Raw genomic sequence first — 22,906 nt, forward strand, 5'->3', positions numbered from 1 at the left:
AAATTCGTGTATAACTTTATTTGAGGTTGTTTACTCCAAATATGTTTAAATAATAATAATAATAATATTATTATTATTGTTGTTTAAATGGTTTATTTGATTAAATATTAATAATGATATTTAAATGATAATATTAATGTATGTTGTTACATTGTTGAAATAAAACTTTTTGAGGTGAACTCAAAAATATTAATTCAAAAATATTAATGTATGTACGTTGTTATATTGTTAAATGATAATATTATATATTTAAGTTTTATGTTTTATAATAAGATGTAAAATGAGAAAACTCAATTGTAGCAATGTAATAAATATTGTATAAGGTGCGTGAGTTGTATTATGATAAGATCTTTGCTTTTCAAAGTGTTATGATTTGTGAGATTATGTTATATCTTGGTTGTCATGGAAAATTAAATTATAAGAATGATGGGCACCATTATGTTCCGGCAACAAATAATATATAATAAGTAGAACTTTTACATACAGCAATGAAGATATTGTGCTCCTGAACATAGATGTTGTCCTTTCTACCCATCGAAAAACAAAAATAGGGAAAGAGACTGGGTCAAGATTAGAAAGACCTAAAGCTATGCATTAGGTAATTTTATTGGTTGAAAGAAAAGTAAAATTTTAATTTGGGTTGTTATAATTGTAATAATTCCAAAAAAAAAAAATTAAAAACAAATCAATATATAATAAATAGAATATTTGCATACAATCATCAAGATAGAATGGTCGTGAACATAAATGTTATTTGATCTATCCCTTTGAAAAACAAAAATAGAAAAGGAGACTCTTTCAAGATTAGAAAGACCTAAAGCTATGCTTTAGGTAACAAGAAAAGTAATTATTTTTATAGTTGTTTTTTAGTTCTAAAATTGAAAGTAGCAAGAAGTATATATATGTGATAGTTACTTATGTTTGTTAAGCAAGAGTTGCATTGTAATTTAAAGTAATAAAATACTTTAATAAAGTTGTAATAATGGAGGAGCAAGTAAAACAAGAACCGAGTCCTCTGAGAAAAATGGTGGCAGTGTCATCCATTGCCGCCGGTATCCAATTTGGATGGGCTCTACAACTCTCCCTCCTCACACCATATGTACAAACCCTAGGAGTTCCACACGTTTGGGCTTCCTTCATATGGCTTTGTGGCCCCATCTCTGGCCTCCTAGTTCAGCCTATTGTAGGCTACAGCAGTGACCATTGCCAATCTTCCTTTGGTCGTCGTCGTCCATTTATCCTCGCCGGCGCAATAGCTGTCGCAATCGCAATTATCCTTATTGGCTATGCTTCCGATATAGGACACATGGCCGGCGATGACATCACAAAGAAAACTCGTCCACGGGCCGTTGCCATCTTCGTCGTCGGCTTTTGGATCTTAGATGTTGCCAACAACATGCTCCAGGGACCGTGTCGCGCCTTCCTTGGTGACTTGGCTGCCGGCGATCCCAAAAAAACGAGAACCGCCAACGCATTCTTCTCATTTTTCATGGCTGTGGGCAACGTCTTGGGCTATGCCGCAGGATCCTATAACGATCTCCACAAGATCTTCCCTTTCACTGAAACCGAGGCATGCAACATATTCTGTGCAAACCTAAAGAGTTGCTTCTTCTTCTCAATCGTTCTTCTTCTTGCTTTGTGCATTATCGTTCTGACTTGCGTGAACGACCCTAAGTTCACACCGACACCTGAGGAGGTGAAGGTAGAAGATGGGAAGACACAAGTTTCGTGCTTCTACGGAGAGTGTTGTGTTGCATTCAAAGGACTGGAGAAGCCAATGTGGATGTTGATGCTAGTGACAGCTATCACATGGATTGCGTGGTTCCCTTATGTGTTGTTCGACACTGACTGGATGGGTCGTGAGGTGTACGGCGGTGATGTGGGTCAGAAGGCATACGATGCTGGTGTGCATGCTGGTTCTTTGGGGCTCATGTTGAATTCAGTGGTGTTGGCTGTGGCGTCTTTGGGTGTAGAACCATTGGGTCGCTTGGTTGGTGGAGTGAAGTGGTTGTGGGCAATCGTTAATGTTATTCTCGCAGTTTGCTTAGCAACGACCGTGCTCATCACAAGAGTCGCTGAGCGACAACGTGCCAATAACCCTGCTCTCATTGGAAACCCTTCCATGGATGTGAAAGTTGGATCCTTAGCTTTCTTCTGCGTCCTTGGTATTCCTCTTGCGGTATGCTTTCTATCTTTTCAAACAACTTTTAAGGGTTTTTTGTCGAATTAAAACTATTAATACTCTTTCTGTCTCCAGGTTACGTATAGTGTTCCCTTTGCTCTGGCCTCTATCTATTCTAACAACTCAGGTGCAGGACAAGGTATATACAAAATTACCATTTTCTTATTTTCTTATTTTTTTGAGATTTAACTTTAAATTTTTTATTTTAAGGTGAACCCAAAGAAGCGGTGAGTAAATGTTTAAGCCTAAATAAAAAATGTGTAACCTTTTTGTTTGCTTCAAAACTTTCAGGATTATCTTTGGGTCTTCTGAACGTTTCAATTGTGATTCCTCAGGTTACAATTCTCATCTAATTACATTCTGTCATAACTATTTCAAGTATTATAGAATACAACATATACAACAATCCATTTACTTCATACATCATCATCTAATAAAGATTATATATTTTATTTGCACAGATGATTGTATCAGCAATTAGTGGACCATGGGATGCTTTGTTTGGTGGTGGCAACTTGCCCGCATTCGTGTTGGGCGCCGCAGCAGCCGCCATAAGTGCCGTACTTGCAATTGTTCTACTTCCAAACCCCAAAAAGGAAGATGAAGCAAAGATTTCCAGCCTCAACATGGGTAGTTTTCATTAATGGCTAGATCTCGACATGGGAAGCAAGAGGAAGAGTATTTGGATTCGAAGATGGTGCAATGTGCTCAGGAAATTAGCTTTTAGATCCTTGAAAGGTTTCCATAGTTATCATAGCTTATTCAAGTTATCCATGTTCTTTATGTACTTAGGTGTGAGAATCACAAAAAATTTTGTAGGGAAAACATCATCAACTTCAATCAATAAACGAGATTTTTTTATTACTAGAATTCAAATATTAAAATTGTATTCGGCGTATTGTTTTTGTTTTTCTTTACTTATTTCACAAGTTAATACCTTAATTTGTTTTAAATAAAATCTCTCGTCTCATATGCTACCTAAATTAAATTATAATAATCTTTCCAAAAAAATCATAATAATTAAAAAATAATTTATGTACGTTAATTTTGTATAAATTTGAATATTTTATAAAAATGATTAATACTTATCTATTTCACATATTTTGTTATAAAATCCATTATCCTTAAAATACTTATATATTTTTTTTAAATAATCACATTTTTAAATAGGTTGCGGTCTTTTTATATGAGAATAAACAAATTTGTTTTATATATTACAGACAGATTTTAAAAGAATTATAAGAATAGGAAATTCGTATATGAAGAAATCATGTATTTTAAAAACGATTTTACTTCTATAATATTTGAAAAGTTGAAATCGTCATGTCTTTTCACGACTTTATCACGTCTTTTCACGACTTTATCACGATGTAATTGGTTACGAGAAATGGTAATCAATTATGTAACGTTGAAGTCGTTGGAATGTAAAACGACTTTCAATTTCCAATTATTGTAATCGATTACATAGTGATGATAATCAATTACAAAGGAGTTTTATTCGTGTTACCTATAGCTGTAAATTGATTAGTTGCCTTTAATTGATTATCAGGAGAATTTATTTATAAAACATAGGAGTGTAATCGATTACGAGTATTTGCAATTGATTAATAGAGGGGCTTTGTTGGTCGAGCTGATGGACTTGGTGGCAGATCACTTGGGTGGTTTGTCAAGCTGTGCTGAGCTATTTTCCATGTTTTGTGTTTGTTTTCGATGACTCTCATTTATCATTGATGATTACTATGGTGGTTGTATGGTACCTTGACTCTGGCCTGTTGTTGACTATAGTGCCCAATGTGCAATCCGTCGTCATTTTTACTTGTAAGTCCATGAGGAGTAAGGAAACGGGTCCTTTACACGTGAGGACGAGACGAATCGAACCATCCTATTTGAAAGAATATGTAGGTGTGGTAGGGTACAAGAGATAGACAATAGTCCTACATGCTTAGTGATGGTGATGTTGTTCAGATGTTTGGATTGATATGTTATATTTATTACTGTTTTTACATTTTGAGTTGCTTTAATGGTAGCTTACCGTTGTTTGTTATGTTTTTGTTTGTGAGATGATCGTATGACTCTTTGGTTATACGGGAGTATATGACATTGTAGATGTTCCTGATGCATTATAGAGATGCAAGTGGATGAGGAAGACAACACCAAGCTTTGTCCAAAAGCTTTGTCCAAAAGCTTTAAATAAAGAAAGATATGGAGAAATAAGAAGGAATCTTTAAAAGCATCTAACCAAGAAGGATCGTACAAGCTACATTTATGAAGGGACTGTTGCCCTACATAGTAGACTTAAGTTTGATCAAGCTATCAAAAAGAGCTATGAATCCTATCTTGAAATCTACTCGCTGCTCAATGATAATCTCTCAAGAAAGTCTATAAGAAAGAAGATCAACTAAAAAGATAAGAAGAGTGAAAAGGTGAAATATAAAAGAGAGAAAGTAGGACAAAAAACGAAGAAGAATATGTTTAAGAAAGATCATCATCAGCTCTACTTCATCTCAATGCTTATATCGTCCAATTGTCTTCAACCCAAAAGAAATTATGAAAGCTAGCTCAAGCACTTCAAAAATAATTTATTATAGTGGAGGTTTTTTTCCGACGATATTAAAAACCATGGTCAATTTTCGGTGACTTTAAATAAAAACCACAACTATATTTTATTTTTCCTTTTTAAAAAAATTTTCGGTGATTCATCATAAAAATCGCAGCTAAGATTAATTTATTTTTTTTATTTGGAAAAATTTTCCTGCAAATTTTTAATGAAACCGTCAGAATTGCAAATAATTTTTGCAACCCTACTTCTTCATGCTTTGAATTCATGTTTTCATCTTCTCCACATTTTCATCTTTTCCACTGCCCTTAGACTTCAATTCGCGCCTCCGTAGCTTCACTTCAAGCATCCATAGCTTCGCATCTCAATTACTTCTCTTTGCATCTCACATCCCTAACCATGGTGACGCCGAGACCGACAATGTCGGCGACAAGAAGAAGCCTAGAGGAACAAAGAGCAAAAGTGAGTCCTTAGAGTAAAGGGAAGCTTCAAGCTCCATCCCTAATCGTAAAGTATCGTGCACTTCTAGCTTTGACTTGTAATACCTATTTTCCCAAAACCTAAATAAATCCTCATCTATTTTTCAATTAGGTCATCCAATTTGCCGTAATTTTTGTGCCTTTCTTGTTTGCAGCGCCAGTTCACCAAATATAGTAGTATGACAGGCTCAACGTTCCTGGCAATGATTCCCGCCAATGAAAAAAAACGACATGAATTTAACACCTAAAGAGTTTCTCATAATATAAACACAATTGGTAAAAATAAGATAATGAGGAAGAAGTAGGGGGCAACCTGGACTTCAGACGAGGGTTTGATTTTCAGCATTAAGCAATCAATCAATCATAAGAGTTGTAGTTAGGTTTTCTTGTCTGAAAGTTACATTTTTTTTTCGAGTCTATGAAGATTTTCTTGTGATATGTAATAATAATTACTACAATCACTGTAGGCCACTATGAAGTACCATGATGTTGGAAGACGCCGCTTACAATTTGAGGAAGGTGCTTTCAGTGCTATTGGAAGTAACAATTCCCATGAAAAACTAAATGCAAGGTTGTGGAAACTTACCTTTACCAGGGATGAACATGAAGAGATCCATACTTTCGTATAATATCAATGGGGAATCATCTACTGGAATTAACTTCACTGTATATTGGTAACATTTCCTAATCACTTATAGTTGTTTGTTGTATGAAGAAAAAGGCTGCTAGTATACAAATTAAAGATTAGATTATTGATATATCATGCATTCTGGTATGTATGTGCCTTTGTGTTTGGATTAGACTATTGTATGTTGAGAAAAGTGATTGTTGATATGTAATTGATCATTGATCGCACTAGTTATTCTGAGTTTTACACCCAAATGCAATACAACGTGCAGAGGTTTTGGTTGAGAAGTATCTTTTACGTTAAAAAAATGTAAACAAGACATGTGCATTGATTGTAAATGTGAAGAAATGGTTGAAATAGTTTTTGTTTGGAGGCTAGAATTATGGCCAAATACAGGCCATGGATCAATTCCACATTGCTAATGATAGAGATAAAGGGAACAGAGGAGACAACTGCAAAAGCTCTTCAATACTTTATGAACACTCGTCACAATGTTCTATGTTGAAATTGGTATCGCGCAACGGAATGTTTCGAAAGCGTGAAATCAATCAATAACCAAAAGGGGAGGGGTGAATTGGTTCTTTTAAAATATATAATTATTTTTCATTAATTTTATAGAACAATTTGTAAACAAAGAGTATAAGGAAAGAGAAAATCATATAAAAGATTTTGATCCTGGTTCAAATCAATGGATTCTACGTCTAGTCGTTAATCACTATAAAGAGTGATTAACCTTTTCACTATAATTCAGTTTCAGATTACAATCAGAATAATATAAAGATTAGGAAAAGAATACACATTCCTTCGACACACGATGGAAAGAAACCAACTCAATCAACTTTAAGAGAACCGTTTGAACCTTAGACGAACTAAAGACAAGCTTCTCCTTTTCACAAGACTTGATTGAACTCACACTTAAACTTAGAACTTCTTCAGAACTGATATGTGCTCGCAAGTAGTTTAGGTAACCTCTTAAAGGTTTAGGAAGGTTGTATATATAGGCTAGGATTCAGAAAATGAAAATAATGCTCCCAACTGCCAATAATAATCTATTGTCATAAGTGCTAATCGATTATTTCATGCCGTTATAGGTTTTTAGAAAACATGATAATCGATTATCCTTAGTGATAATCCATTATTTCTGAACCTTGGACAATATTAATCTTGCAGTGATAATCAATTATCTCCTGTGATAATCGATTATTATGGCGACCACCCTTTTCTGTTTTGGAATGTGATAATCGATTATTGCCGTAAAGAATCCCTAGTTTATGAAATTTTTAAGTGCTTTACAAATGCAAAATGATTCCTATACAATGATTTCTACAATGTATGTTTTTAACATTTACAATATAGATTCTTCAAGTCTTTCAAGTGTATCATCATCAAAATCACTTCAAGGCATCAATGCTTCTCATTGGTAACATTCTATGAGGATCTGGTTAAAAATGCCACGGTAAGTGTGAACCATGTGTTGTGACTACACCATCGTGGAATTTTATATTATAATCTCATCGTGTAATAATTGTAATATATTACAGGGAGAGCGTCAACCGCCACCCTTTCTTTTCTGCTTTTCACCTTTGAACATTTGTGGGTGGTCCAGCTGCCATGAAGGATTTTCATTTTGGCAAAAAGGGGGGCACAGCACAGCCAGGGAGAATGGAGGACTACGGGTAGCTTGAAGGCACACGGTCTTGGTGGAGAACTCTAGAGCACCCTTTTAGTTTGATTTTCATTTTAGATAAAACAGTCACTCATTACGCTACTTTCATTTTGCAAGTGCTGGATTTAATAGGAATGTTTGTTTAAATTTTAATTGAATGAAAGGTGCATTTTAATTTTGTTGGAGCAGTGCATACTGTTACGGTGTGGATGGAGTCTTTTATCACATTTTCTTTTAAAAACAAACGGTGCATTCCCTTTTGGAGCAAGAGGCTCACTGTACGTCCATGATGGAGGGCACACAGCTGTCACGTCCAGCTTGGTGTGCAAGGGAATTCTCTTTATTTGAAAAGAATGGCACATGCGGTGATAGACAACGAGGTGTGCAGGGGACGTTTTATTTATTTATTTTTTTTACTTAGAGTCTGCACCGAAATCACTTGGTTGATTATTGATATTGGAATACTACACTATGCTTTTTATTTATTATCTTCATTGCTTCTTGCATTTCTATACGATGCATTTATTACATTCAAGGGTTGATGCGTACTGTGGATTATGTATTTAATTAGTTTAGGCATGGTTCCAAGGCTAACATAGACAGTTCGGTCTTAGAAGCTAGCTCTTTAATGTGTTTTTAGTCACTAATTTGTTATGTTTTATTTCATTTTATTAGCTCATCCATTTTTCAAGTCCAATTTAATTAACTGGTTGGTGTGCGGTTTAGAATTGTTCGGTTTAATGTTTCCATTTACTTTAAGGTTTCCAAGTATATTCGGTTGTGTTTAATTCTCAATTTTAATTTCGTTATTTGCATTCACAAAACTTTCAAAACCCCCCACTTAGCGTTGACCTGAGACTGAACCACAAATTGGTCCTTGAGAGACGACCTAGGAGTCACTTCCTAGTCTATACTGCATTCTTTTATGCACAACTTTTGTTGGGAGGTGCGACCCTCTCATCAAAATGGCGCCGCTGCCGGGGACCAACGGTTCAGTCTTAGGTCTTTTTGTTGTGTTTGTGTGTGTTGTGTTTTGTCTTGTGTTGTGATGTGATGTGATGTTCTGTTTTGTGTGTGCGTGTTGCATGTATAAATGTGTTGTGTTTTATTTGTTTCGTGATTTTTAGTATTCTTCTTTTTCCATGTCTACCTATTTTGATTTCGTGAATACTGCTTGTTTTGCTAGTGCCTCTGATTATGATTCTCCTTCTGCATGTTACTCTGATTGTAATTCATATTCTGCTGATGTCTATGTTGAGAACAATATGACTCATCCTCTAATTTATGAGAGTGCTCTTTGTGAGCCGGTTTCACTTAAGGAGGATGATCTTCATTGCGATCTCACCCCTGGACTGATAGATTTGCTGCCTAAGTTTCATGGTTTTGCAGGAGAATGCCCACACAGACATTTGGAGGAGCTCCATATCATGTGCTCTTCAATGAAGCCTCCAGATGTCCCTCTTGATTACATTTTCTTGAGCGCATTTTCGCATTCATTACAAGGAGCAGCTAAGGATTGGAAAGACTCTCTTCCTCTGAGATCCGTTACCGATTGGGGATATCTTGAGCATCAGTTTCTGAGCAAATTTTCCCCTGTGCAATATGCTTACAGCAACGGTCTTGGATGGAATGACCCTACCTTGGGATGGTATGATGCTCCACAGCATCAATATCAAGAACCACCATTCCAGAGTACTTTTATGCCTCCACCAGTCCAGCAATACCAAAGTCAGCAATATGATACTCCTGTCCAAATAGCTCCTCAGCCTTCTACTTCTGAGCCTACATTGCAGGAGTTGTTGGAGCAGATGACCATGCAGAACCTTCAGTTTCAGCAAGAGAACATGCAGTTCCAGCAAGAAATAGGAGCTGACATTCAGAGTATGACTGATCAGATAGGGCAGATGGCCACTCAACTCACTGAGGAACAGTCTTAAGATTCAGAGTTACCATTTCAGACTGTTCAGATCCCAGATGATGTTAGTGGCATCAACATAGAAGATGGGGAGAAGAGTCATGAGCTTACTACTGTGCCATCTACTTTCCCATCATCCTATGTCCCTACCCTTGCACCTGAGGAGACTGATGATTATTTTAAGGAGCAGGCAGAAATAAGCAGCAATTTTGAACCAGGTAGACCATTTTCATCTTCCACCACTTTTCCAATCTTTAGGGAAGTGGACGTAAACATACCTCAAATTGATTATTCTGTTGATGAATATGTTGTTGATAGGTATGTTGATGATTGTATTGTTGATGAGTCTGTTTTTAATTCTTCCTCTCTGCATGATGAGAACCAATTTTTGATATCACATCCGAACATTTATTCTCCATGCACTGAACTTGAATCTGAGTTTGTGGTTGATATTGTTTCTAAATTTGAAAGTGATTCATGTTCTGAGAGTGTATCTGAGGTTCAGCATGTTACACTAGGATTGGGTGTTATACCCCTGCATGAAATTTCTACAGAGCCACATTGCACTAACCCTATTGCAGGAGGTACAAATGAATTTGATCAACAAACACCCACAGTGGACAACAAAGGTGCTGACACTGACAAAAGCTTCAAGATCAATAGGCACCTGCTGAACCTACTCATCAACAATCACTTCTTCTTAGATCCAGCTGTGGAAGACATTTCCCTGCTTGATCAAATATGGAGGATGAAGCAATTTTTCCTCAAAACTTCCTTGCTGGATCCTGTGGTGGAAGACATCTCCCTACAAGTCCAAAATTGGCAACTGCCACCATGATCAGGGGAGTTTTCTTTCTCTCTTCTCCCCCTTTTCCTACTTTTATTGCACTTGTCCATGATCTATTGACTGTTATGATTTCTGATCTTATGCTTATGACACATTGAGGACACTGTGTAGTTTAAGTGTGGTCTATTGGGGGAGATTTTTAATTTTCTTCGTTAGTTTTTGTTTTCTTGGTTAAATTTTTTTTTCTTTTCTAGGTAGTTTTTGTCGTGTCTTGTATACAGTTTTGCATGATTCTCTTCATTTCTGGACTTTGTTTAGGTTGTAGATGTATCTTTCACTTCATTGATACTCTGAGATGTTGGATTCCTTGCTTTTCTTTGCTTGGAAGATGATCATGATATTTGAGAGTTGAATTGATTGTGACACAAATGCCCTGTGTGAGAATTTGAGCCACTTTATGTTCTTTCTTGTATGTGATATGTCTCTTGATTGCTTGCACATATGCCTTAGCTTGACTCTTGTTGATAATTCTTGATTGATATGCATGTTTGGAAGTGATAAAGGCAGTTTTGTTCTTGAGCCTCTCTAGCCAAATAAGCCTACCTTGTTCTAATCCTTTGATAACCCCTTTTGAGCCTATACTTTCCTCATTTCTCTGTTTTGAAGCTCATACACTAGCCCTAAGTGAAAAACCATGATTACCTTAACCTTAGGGAATTTTGGAGCTTTGGAAGTGTCTTGGGAACAAGTGTGGTCTCCCTGGGGATTCTAATAAATTGGCTAGTTGGTTCCTTTTATTGTTTTGTTTTTGTAAATCTTGTCTTTTACAGTTTTCTTTGAAAAGAGAGAAAAGAAAAGAGACAGGATGAAGAAAAAAAAATAGAAAAAAAAATGATGAAAAAAAAACAAAAATTTGTGAATAATTGGGTCAAAAAGAGGATGGAATTAGAGGTTGTGGGTGTGTTGAATGTGTTTACACTTGTTCCCCATTGCTCCTCTGTTCCTTATGGTTTGTAGCTTCTTATCCAAATATATCCTGCCTTGTCCTTGGCCCCATTACAACCATGAAAAGACCTTTTGATTTGAACATGCGTATGTGCTTGAGTGTTGATATTAGAGGCTTGCCAAGTCTATTTGCGTTTGCTTTCTTGAGTGCATTGAGTGGCATTGATTTACCTTAAACACTTGAGAGAAACACTGATAGTGCATCTGTGAGGTTTTGTTACTTTTGATTCACCTCTTGAACTGATTAATCATTTTGCCATGTCTTGAATTGCTTGGATGATTTCATGAGTATCTGCTTTCTCTGATTCATTCTGTGTTGGAATTGTCTACTTCTTTTCTCTTTCCAGATTTCTTGAGGACTGTGTAAATTCTGTTTGTTTCCTTGCGAGTCTTTGTTTTCTGTGTGCTAAGTTTGTGTCATACCCTGAATGTCCCTTGAACTATTCCCTAATTTGCGTCTTGATTTTGCCCAGGAGTGCAAAAGACTAAGTGTGGTCTATTTTGATGAGTCGATATTTTATTCACTTCACTTAGTTTATTGTGCTAGAATTAATCAGGGAATTGTGCTTAAATGTCCGGTATTTTCCCGTTTTCACCAATTGTGCTTAATTGACTAGTAATTCTAATTTTGATTAATTTGAATTATCTAAGCTAATTATTTGCACTATAAATTACAGGGAAAATTTGGAAATACAATTTGGGATATTTGTAGGTTTAATAAAAAAAATGACAACTGGACCGAGAAAAATATGGCAGCATCCAACAATGCAAATGGGTTTGGGCGTGAAAATGGTCTTGAATGTGAAAGGGGTAGTCATTCATCTTAAAGCAAAATTATTGGTGCAAAGCCACGAAAGAGGGTCACGGCCCATGAGCACATTGGAGGTGCTTGGACAGCAGCGGGGTGCATCCAGCAAACAGCTTCCACGTCCAGCTTCCATGTCCACGTCCAGCTTCCACGTCCACATCCAGCTGAAGCAAGGAAGCACACGGCCCAACATGTTTCTTCAATTCCCAGCAGCTTGGGGTGTGCACGGGGAGAACAGAAGAGTCCACCAAGAGTCCAGCAGCAGCCAAGGGCGAGAAAAATTTGAACGAAAAAGGGGGTTTTGTCCAGTGCACAGGGAGAGCGTCAGCCGCCACCCTTTCTTTTCTGCTTTTCACCTTTGAACATTTGTGGGTGGTCCAACTGCCATGAAGGATTTTCATTTTGGCAAAAAGGGGGGCACAGCACAGCCAGGGAGAATGGAGGACTACGGGTAGCTTGAAGGCACACGGTCTTGGTGGAGAACTCTAGAGCACCCTTTTAGTTTGATTTTCATTTTAGATAAAACAGTCACTCATTACGCTACTTTCATTTTGCAAGTGCTGGATTTAATAGGAATGTTTGTTTAAATTTTAATTGAATGAAAGGTGCATTTTAATTTTGTTGGAGCAGTGCATACTGTTACGGTGTGGATGGAGTCTTTTATCACATTTTCTTTTAAAAACAAACGGTGCATTCCCTTTTGGAGCAAGAGGCTCACTGTACGTCCATGATGGAGGGCACACAGCTGTCACGTCCAGCTTGGTGTGCAAGGGAATTCTCTTTATTTGAAAAGAATGGCACATGCGGTGATGGACAACGAGGTGTGCAGGGGACGTTTTATTTATTTATTTTTTTTACTTAGAGTCTGCACCGAAATCACTTGATTGATTATTGATATTGGAATACTACACTATGCTTTTTATTTATTATCTTCATTGCTTCTTGCATTTCTATACGATGCATTTATTACATTCAAGGGTTGATGCGTACTGTGGATTATGTATTTAATTAGTTTAGGCATGGTTCCAAGGCTAACATAGACAGTTCGGTCTTAGAAGCTAGCTCTTTAATGTGTTTTTAGTCACTAATTTGTTATGTTTTATTTCATTTTATTAGCTCATCCATTTTTCAAGTCCAATTTAATTAACTGGTTGGTGTGCGGTTTAGAATTGTTCGGTTTAATGTTTCCATTTACTTTAAGGTTTCCAAGTATATTCGGTTGTGTTTAATTCTCAATTTTAATTTCGTTATTTGCATTCACAAAACTTTCAAAACCCCCCACTTAGCGTTGACCTGAGACTGAACCACAAATTGGTCCTTGAGAGACGACCTAGGAGTCACTTCCTAGTCTATACTGCATTCTTTTATGCACAACTTTTGTTGGGAGGTGCGACCCTCTCATCAAAATTGGGGGAGATTTTTAATTTTCTTCGTTAGTTTTTGTTTTCTTGGTTAAATTTTTTTTTCTTTTCTAGGTAGTTTTTGTCGTGTCTTGTATACAGTTTTGCATGATTCTCTTCATTTCTGGACTTTGTTTAGGTTGTAGATGTATCTTTCACTTCATTGATACTCTGAGATGTTGGATTCCTTGCTTTTCTTTGCTTGGAAGATGATCATGATGTTTGAGAGTTGAATTGATTGTGACACAAATGCCCTGTGTGAGAATTTGAGCCACTTTATGTTCTTTCTTGTGTGTGATATGTCTCTTGATTGCTTGCACATATGCCTTGGCTTGACTCTTGTTGATAATTCTTGATTGATATGCATGTTTGGAAGTGATAAAGGCATTTTTGTTCTTGAGCCTCTCTAGCCAAATAAGCTTACCTTGCTCTGATTCTTTGAAAACCCTTTTTGAGCCTATACTTTCCCCATTTCTTTGTTTTGAAGCTCATACACTAGCCCTAAGTGAAAAACCATGATTACCTTAACCTTAGGGAATTTTGGAGCTTTGGAAGTGTTTTGGGAACAAGTGTGGTCTCCTTGGGGTTTCTGATGAATTGGCTGGTTGGTTCCTCTTCCTGTTTTATGTTTGTAAATATGTTGTGTATCTTGTCTCTTATAGTTATGTCCTAAACAGAGAGAAAAGAAAAGAGACAGGATGAAAAAAAAATGAAAAAAAAGAGACAGGATGAAAAAAAAATGAAAAAAAAAAATTGCGAATAATGGAGTCAAGAAGAGGATTGAATTAGAGGTTTGGGTGTGATTTGACTGTGTTTACACTTGTTTCCCCATTGCTCCTCTATTTCTTATGGTTTGTAGCTTCTTATCCAGATATATCCTCCCTTGTCCTTGGCCCCATTACAACCATGAAAAGACCTTTTGATTTGAACATGCGTATATGCTTGAGTGTTGATATTAGAGGCTTGCCAAGTCTATTTGTGATTGCTTTCTTGAGTGCATTGAGTGACATTGATTTACCTTAAACACTTGAGAGAAACACTGATTGTGTGCATCTATGAGGCTCTGTTGCTTTTGATTCATCTCTTGAACTGTTTGACTGCTTTCCTTGTACTGAATTGTTTGGATGATTCTTTGAGTATCTGCTTTCGTTGACTCTGTGTTGGATTCTGCCTATACCTTTTACCGTCCAGATTTTGTGAGAATTGTGCAACTGTGTTTCTGTTTTTGAGTCTTTGTTGTCTGTCTGTCGAGTCGGTGTCAACTCCCTGATGTTTGAGTAGTTCCCTGGTTTTCGTTTTGGTTTTGCCCAGGAGTGCAAAAGACTAAGTGTGGTCTATTTTGATGAGTCAATATTTTCTCAATTTCACTTAGCTTATTGTGCTAGATTTAATCAGGAAATTGTGCTAATTGTCCGGTATTTTTCCGTTTTTGCTAATTATGCTTAATTTGACCAAAAATTCTAATTTTAATTAATTTGGATTATTTGAGTAAATTATTTGCATTATTAATTGCAGAAAAATTCTGGAAATGCAAATTGGGACATTTGGAAGAATATTCATCTGCACACTGTGCCATTTCACTTGGAAGAGGCTACACTTGATTCAATTATTTATTCTAGGGCCCGTTGGAAATTTCATTTTGGGAAGGAATAAGTTGAAAATCTGGTATGCACGGCTGAAAATGGAATGGAAGACAAGGCCCACATTGAAGCACACGGCCCACACATTTAGGAGGTGCATCCAGCACATGGTCCAGCACGCAATGGGGGTGTTTATTCCTAGAGCTGCAGGACGTGGAGAGAGGGATGAGAAGTGGCAACAAGTATACACGGCCCAGCATCCACTTCATGCTTCCAGAAGAGGCCACGTCCCAGCATGAGAAAAAGAGGTAGCACGGTTAAGGCATGGTCCTGTAGCAACTTGGAGAGCTTCACACGTCCAGTGGCATCCGGAAGCAGCTAGAGGGGTGCGGAACTGAAATGGGAGGTGCACGAAGGGCTTCACCACATTCCAGCAGTGTCCATCATTCCAGCACAGCAACACACGGAAGAGAGGAGACCACGGCCCACCACACGTCCAGCACCTGGACCCAGCTGCAACTTTGGAGAAGGGCTTCACGGGAGCTTCATTTTCCATCAGCTTCACCACGCGATCCTATCCAGCAGGCTGCACGGGCTTAAGGTGTGTGCTTGGAGAGAAAGTGGTGCACACAGCAAAAAGGAGGAGTTCCAGTAGGGTAGGAGAGTAGTGTAGGGCAGAGAGAAATATAGAAAAAGAGAAGCTCACGCTGTTGCAGTGGGGGGCTGGAAGAAGACACACTGCCTGGTGTCCAGCCGCCACTTGCAGGGGCACTTTTTTTTTACACTCTCGGTCTTGAGGTTTTTGGAGGAGGATGGTAGTTCTAAAAATTTTTCTGGGGAACTGACGACAACACACACACACTCTGGGTTTTTGGTTTTGAAACTTTTGGCTGTGAACGTCTTTGTTGGAGGGCTGCTACTTGGGATCTGGACACTACTCTCTTGGCTGGAGTTCTCTGGAGAAAAACAAACTGGTTGGAGAGCAAGGAAAGGAGAAATGCGTTTAGCTACCACCAAGCAAGAGCCTCCGGTTGAGTTTTCTATAAGCACGGTGTCCAAAAGGAATTGAGCTTAGTTTGAATAGGTTTGGTTTGTTTATTAATGCTTGAACTAAGAATCACTTTCTTATTGTATACATTCGAAAGCTTTACTGAAGTAGCTTTATTCTCTTTGCTGTTAATGTTTTTATCTAGTGTCAGTTCCACTATGAATTGTATTTGAATGATTAGTTTATTTGTTGCATATCTATTTCATTAGCCTAGCATTTGTCACTGCATGTCACATTCAATATTCACTGGGGTATGATATTTGTTTAATTATTAGGAAGAGATAAGTCTTTGGTTTTGTTAGAATGAAGTATAGAACGGTGCAGGGAGTGGTCAAAGAGTTCATTTCGTTGTGTGAAAAATTAGAAAAAGGATTGTCTAGAAGTATGACACATGCCATGATGAATAAAAAATGAAGGTGGAGGCTACGTGTGGGAGTTTGGTGTGCTCGGCAATTGGTTTGGAATAGAAGAGAACACCTTCTTGGATGAGAATTGTAAATTCTTTAATTAAAGAATGTGGAGTGGTTACGTGAAGTGTATCATGTTAAGACCAATTTAAATATTTTATTTTATTTTATTTTATTTTTTATTTTTATTTTTATTTTTATTTTTATTATTTTTTTTCTTTCATTTGAAGAATGGGAATGGGAAGTATGAAGAAGTGGCACGGCTCCCATGAGTGAAAGGGCACGTTGATGGCTTAGATGGATAGCAAATTTTATTTACTTTGCATACTAAAAAAAAATCAAACAAGGCTACGGTTTTGGATGAGGGAAACAATTTCCTATTCTATTTTTTTATTTGAATTTTTACTGTTCCAATTTCATTTTCACTGTCTTAATTTCATTTTACTGTTTTAGAATTTACTTCGCCGTTTTTAATTCAGTCGTGTTTAATTTCCAGTCAGTTTAATTTAATTTTATCCGCACAAAAACAATCTTTCAAAATCCCCCCACTATGTGTTTGATCTGAGACTGAACCACATTTGGTCCTTGAGAGACGACCTAGGAGTCACTTCCTAGTACTATACTGCATTCTTTTATGCACAACTTTTGTGAGAGGTGGACCCTCTCATCAGTGATCATGAATCACTAAAATATTTAAAGAGCCAACACAAGTTGCAAAAGAGACATGCTAAGTGGCTTGAATTCATTGAACAATTCACTTATGTTATCAAATACAAGAAAGGAAAGGCTAATATAGTGGCGGATGCTTTGTCAAGAAGAAATAATTTACTAGCCACTTTAGGAGCTCAAATTCTTGGGTTTGATAACATAAAAGAATTATATACTCAAGATAGTGAGTTTGCCACCTTATATGAGGAATGTTTGCAAAAACCACAAGGAGGATTCTATGTGAGAGATGGGTATCTTTTCAAAGAGGGCAAAATTTGTATACCCCAAGGATCACAAAGAAAACTCCTTGTCAAAGAGATGCATGAGGGAGGGTTGATGGGGCATTTTGGGGTTGATAAAACCTTAAGCATGCTAAAAGAGAAATTCTTTTGGCCCCACATGAGGAGAGAAGTCCAAAGGCATTGTTTTAAGTGCATTACTTGTTTAGAATCCAAATCTAGAGCAATGCCTCATGGTCTTTATACTCCCTTACCCATTGCTTCAACTCCTTGGGAAGATATTAGCATGGATTTTGTCTTAGGACTACCAAAAACTTCAAGGGGTTTTGATTCTATTTTTGTGGTTGTGGATCGTTTTAGCAAAATGGCCCATTTTATACCATGCCACAAGATAGATGATGCAAGTAATGTGGCTAGGTTATTCTTTCGAGATGTGGTTAGACTTCATGGACTACCTCGGGTTATCATTTCTGATAGAGATTCAAAATTTCTTAGTCACTTTTGGGGAACCTTATGGTCTCGATTAGGAACTAGGCTTTCTTTCTCTACTACTTGCCATCCTCAAACGGATGGTCAAACTGAAGTAGTAAATAGATCTCTATCCACTCTATTAAGAGTAGTTCTTAAGGGTAACCACAAATCTTGGGATGAGTATCTTCCACATGTGGAGTTTGCTTATAATAGGGTAGTTCATCGAACTACTAAAATATCTCCTTTTGAAGTTGTATACGGTTTTAATCCTCTCACACCTATGGATTTGATTCCCTTACCTTCTTCACAAGAGTTTGTTCATCAAGAGGGAATCTCTAAATCCAAATTCATTAAAACTTTTCATGAGAGGATTAGTAATCAAATACAACAACAAAGTGAGAGATATGCTAAGTATCATAATAAGGGTAAAAAGGAAGTCATTTTCAATGAAGGTGACTTAGTTGGCTTTACCTTCAAAAGGAAAGATTTCCTATTCAAAGGAAGTCCAAATTAAGTCCTAGAGGAGATGGTCCTTTTAAGATCCTTAAGAAGGTCAACAATAATGCTTATCAATTAGACCTTCCATCAGAATATGGTGTCCATTCTACTTTTAATGTTACTGATTTTCGTCCTTTTGCAGGATTTAATACAGATGATGATTTGGATTTGAGGACAAATCCTCTTCAAGGGGAAGGAGATGATGACTTAGGACATGGACCCATTACTAGAAGTATGGCTAGAAGAATCCAAGAAGAGCTTGAAGATATGGACACAACAGGGCACGTTCGTTTCCTTCATTTTAAGTGGAATTTGGAGACACCAAGAGAAGGGGTAAAACTGCCCATATGATTGTCAAAGTTGCTAGCTGCACCACCACTCTTTGTTAAGCACAGCACAGAAGAACCCTCCGTCCCTCAACACCACCAGATCACGTGCTGCTTTAGTCTTTAGCACATTTTTAATAAGTCTCTCTAGAAGACTTTCACATTTTACACATGGGTCACCACATGGCAACTGATCCACCATTCTCGGATCATGATTTCCTTGCTGCAGCTCCATAGATAGTCTATAAAATCATGGAAGCTACCTTTGTAAAAACACTTTTGGATGAATGAAATTTCTGCTGAGAATTGCTTTTGCCAACTCTCCCTCCGAAAGTCATTACCTGCTTAAATCTTCCCTGCAACTTCCTTCCTTGTATAGACGGCTGCTTGAGTTGTAGTCATTCACTAAGCATAACATCCATCTCCATAACCCTTTCAGTACACTTCTTCCGCTGCCATGACCACATTTCCCATCTTTCTACTGGAGCTACCGAGAAGCACTCTTAGTTGAATCTCGATGTGCATTTCTCGAAGTCCAGCACAGTTCAGTCTGAACCAACTCTCTCGGAACAGCAGATCAACCACCATGTGTCAGTCATCACTTGCATGGTACATTGTCCATTGACATAATCTCCACCACATAGCTCATAAAGTTGTTGTTGAGCTTGAGAAACATTCTGCAATTCTTTAGGCAATTGAGAGATTTTCTTCATCAGAGTCTCCAATTGTTGAGTCATTATTTTGTTCTGAGCTAACAGAGCATCTTAAGGTTGTAATTGTAGAACTCCTTTCGATAGAAATTGAGATCTTTCCTTATGCATCTCATTATCATTGGCGGCCATATTTTCTATCAACTCATAAACTTCATCTGCAGTTTTTTTCTTGATGTTACCTCCAGTTGAGGCATCCAACATCAATTTTATCTGTGATTTTAATCCTCGATGAAAAAGAATAACCACTATCAGTTCATCAAATCCATGAGTGGGTGTCTTCCACAACAAGTTCTTGAATATATCCCACGCTTGACCTAAAGTTTCGTACATGCCCTATTGAAAAGAAGAAATTTCCTGCTTGCCTTTGTTGTTGACCTTGGACTGAGGAAAATATTTGTTCAGGAACTTAGCCACCACATCTTCCCACCCAGTAAAGTTATTCTCTAGGAATGAATGAAGCCACATCTTAGCATTGCCTCCTAAACAAAAAGGGAGCAAGCTAAGTCTAATAGCCTCATCTGGCACACCATTAATCTTCATGTATTGCATATTGCATTGAAAGTGGTCAGATGTTCATATGGATTTTCATGAACTAATCCATTGAATTGGTTGCTCTTCACCAATTGAATGTGAGCAGGCTTCATCTCCATGCTTGCGGCATTGACTCTTGGCCTTGCAATAGATCAAAAATTGGCCCATAAGCCCAAGTCGCTGGCGCTCAGCGCCCCAACTAAGGGCAGACAAGCAACATTATGAGAGAACTGGCACTCAATGCCCCTCAAAGGGCAAGCAGACGCTCAACGGTGCATTCAAACTGGCGCTCAGCACCCCTAGGAGGGCAAGGAGGCAAGACTATGCTGTAATTGGAGCTTAGGGCCCATGAAAAGGCACCCAAGCGTGCTGCAGTGTACAATGGCGCTAAGGACCCAAAAAGGGTAACCAGGCGCCCTACGCTGGCGCTGAGAGCTCCAGAAAAAGGCAACCAGGAATGGTTGCGTGAGTTCCTGCGCCTAGGGCTCCAGAAAAGGGAAACCAGGCGTCCTATGGCCTTCTGTAACCTTCTCTTTGTGTGATTTTTCTGTCCTTCCTAGGTTCCAATTCATTCCAATAACCTACAAAATCAAGGGAATTTAGTGATAAAATCATCAAGTATAACCTCAACTCTCTTATTCACAAAAATAAAATAAAAACAAGAGTTTAAGGAAGCTTCAAAGTAAAAAAGGGTTAATTTAGTAATTGCATCACAAATAACGGTAAATTCAATCGTTATCACCCATTAACCACCCAACTTCTTTGTGGATCATCAGTAGATGGATCCATCAACTCAATTGCACCATGAACTTTTACATGCTTGACTATGAAAGGCCCAGACCATTTGGATTTCAATTTTCCAAGGAAGAGCAAGAGGCGAGAGTTAAACAATAACACTTGTTGACCTGGATGAAAGACTTTCTTCACCAACTTCTTATAATGATAGAACTTAACGTTTTCTTTGTATTTCTTAGAAGAATCATAAGCATGCAAGCGCATCTTTTCAAGCTCCAAAAGTTGTCTTCTCCTCTAATCAACGGTCTCTGATGAGAGGGTCGCACCTCACACAAAAATTGATTGCAAGATTAATGCAGTATAAACTAGGAAGTGACTCCTAGGTCGTCTCTCAAGGACCAAATGTGGTTCAGTCTCAGATCAAACACGTAGTGGGGGGTTTTGAAAGTGTTTTTGTGATTCGAATTGAACTAAATGAAAACTGGAAATTAAATACAACCAAACATAATTGAAAACACTGAAATAATTGACAAAGCGTGAAGACCGAACGGTTCTACATTGAGACCGAACGGTTTCTAAAACAAGTGACTAAATGTAAAATGCAGGAAGATAGAGAAGTTGAACAAAATAGACAACAACATATTGAACAGAAACAATAAACCGAACATAACTGACAGCATAGTGAACGAAAACAGTAAACTGAACAATCCTAAACCGAACAGTGCACACCAACCAGCTAATTAAATTGGGCTTGATGAATTAATAAAATGAAATAAAATCGAAGAAACTGGTGATTAAAAACAGCTCCCGAAAGTGATGAAAGAGTTACCCTATGAAACCGAATGGTCTACGTCAGCCCCGGAAAAACTAGATACCTAAACCCGTTAAATGCCTAAACTAATTAAATGCATAAACCACAGCGAAAATGAGCCTTCAATTAAAATTTGCGTCACCCTTGAAAGAATAGATGCATCATGTAGAAATGCTCGCGTTAGGCACCGTGCAGCTGGAATTAAAGAAGCAATGAAGATAAGAAATAAAAGGCACAATGCAGTATTCTTTCAACATCATTTCTTCACGGAACAGCTCAAAGAAAAAAAAGAAAGACGTGACAGCTGTGTGCATATTTCTTTGAATAAAAAAAAGAGTTTAAACAAACTTTCTCCTCATGAAACCAGCGCTAGGAAAAATGGAAGAAAAAAACAAACGTAATGAACCCATAGCTCTTCACTCAGACCGTGCGCCCTCATGTGGGTGGCGGCTCCCAGTTCATTCCATCCAGCTCCCCCTCTCCCGTGAGCTGCTTGCGCTCCAAAAACAAAAGCTTCTCCAATGTGCTCCTCCTTTTTTTTTTGGATGTGTGTGCCCTACGCTCCAAATTAATTTGTTCGTTGGCCCCTTGTGCCAAGCTCTCGCTCCCGTGTGCTCATCAATTGCTAGGGGTCACCTCTCCACATACGTGGATTGCTGCTGGATGTGCTTCTTTCTTTTTCCTTCCTGCACCCCCTCCTTTCGTAAACAATGTTCCAATTAATCCCCCGTGGCAGCTAGAACTCCCTATTCTAAAAACTGTGTACACCCCTCTTCAAGGACGTGGCTTCCCTATGTTGCTGGATGTGCACCCCTCCTCATACGTGCTGCTCTTTGGGAGTTGCTCTCCGTGCCAATCAATTAGAGGAATGCCCCCCCGTGTGCAAGCAATCTCTGGGCCGCTTCTCTCCTGCCACCACGTGCTGCTCTCTCTTCATCCACCAGGCCCTTGCGCGTGCTGCTTGAAGGCTGTGTTGGTGCTGTCTCGCTGGACAACATATCTTCATGTGTGGGCGTGCTTCTCCAATTGCTCGACACAACGTTGCTTTGCTAGAAAATGAAGAAATTTGGATGCTGCTAGACTGGACGTGTTGAAGGCCTGCTTCTTGGACGCACCCCCCTATTTCGCTGGATGCACCTCCTAAAGCAAGCCAACATTCTCTCTTCACCGTGCACTCCACTTTGATTCCAAAATATGTGGTTTGTAGAATGCTTTGCCAAAATGAATTCTCCATGGGCCCTAGGCCGTGTGCAGCTGCTGGATACTTGTATCTCTCATTCAATTTCCAATTGGAAATTCAAGCTTCTTTACGTGTGCAAAGTAAAAATGAATTTTCACTTTTGTTTCTCATTTTAGTCTAAAATGTAATTGATGAGAATTTTCTCTTTCAGTCCCAAAATATTATCCAACAA

At 38.0% G+C, this 22,906-nt stretch overlaps 1 protein-coding gene across 1 annotated transcript; it reads left to right on the plus strand.

Moving 5' to 3' along the window:
- Positions 1-946: 946 nt before the first annotated feature.
- LOC148200553 (sucrose transport protein SUC8-like) lies at positions 947-3,026 on the plus strand. Its single transcript, XM_088113300.1, has 4 exons — positions 947-2,179; positions 2,258-2,321; positions 2,474-2,517; positions 2,644-3,026. Exons 1-4 carry the CDS (start codon positions 983-985, stop codon positions 2,824-2,826), a joined length of 1,488 nt encoding a protein of 495 aa, XP_087969426.1. The 5' UTR covers positions 947-982; the 3' UTR covers positions 2,827-3,026.
- The last annotated feature ends 19,880 nt before the right edge of the window (positions 3,027-22,906 follow it).

This window comes from Vigna umbellata, chromosome 4, assembly GCF_029865625.1.
Source record: "Vigna umbellata cultivar VRB3 chromosome 4, Vumbellata_1.0, whole genome shotgun sequence".
In the NCBI taxonomy this organism is placed as follows: domain Eukaryota; kingdom Viridiplantae; phylum Streptophyta; class Magnoliopsida; order Fabales; family Fabaceae; genus Vigna; species Vigna umbellata.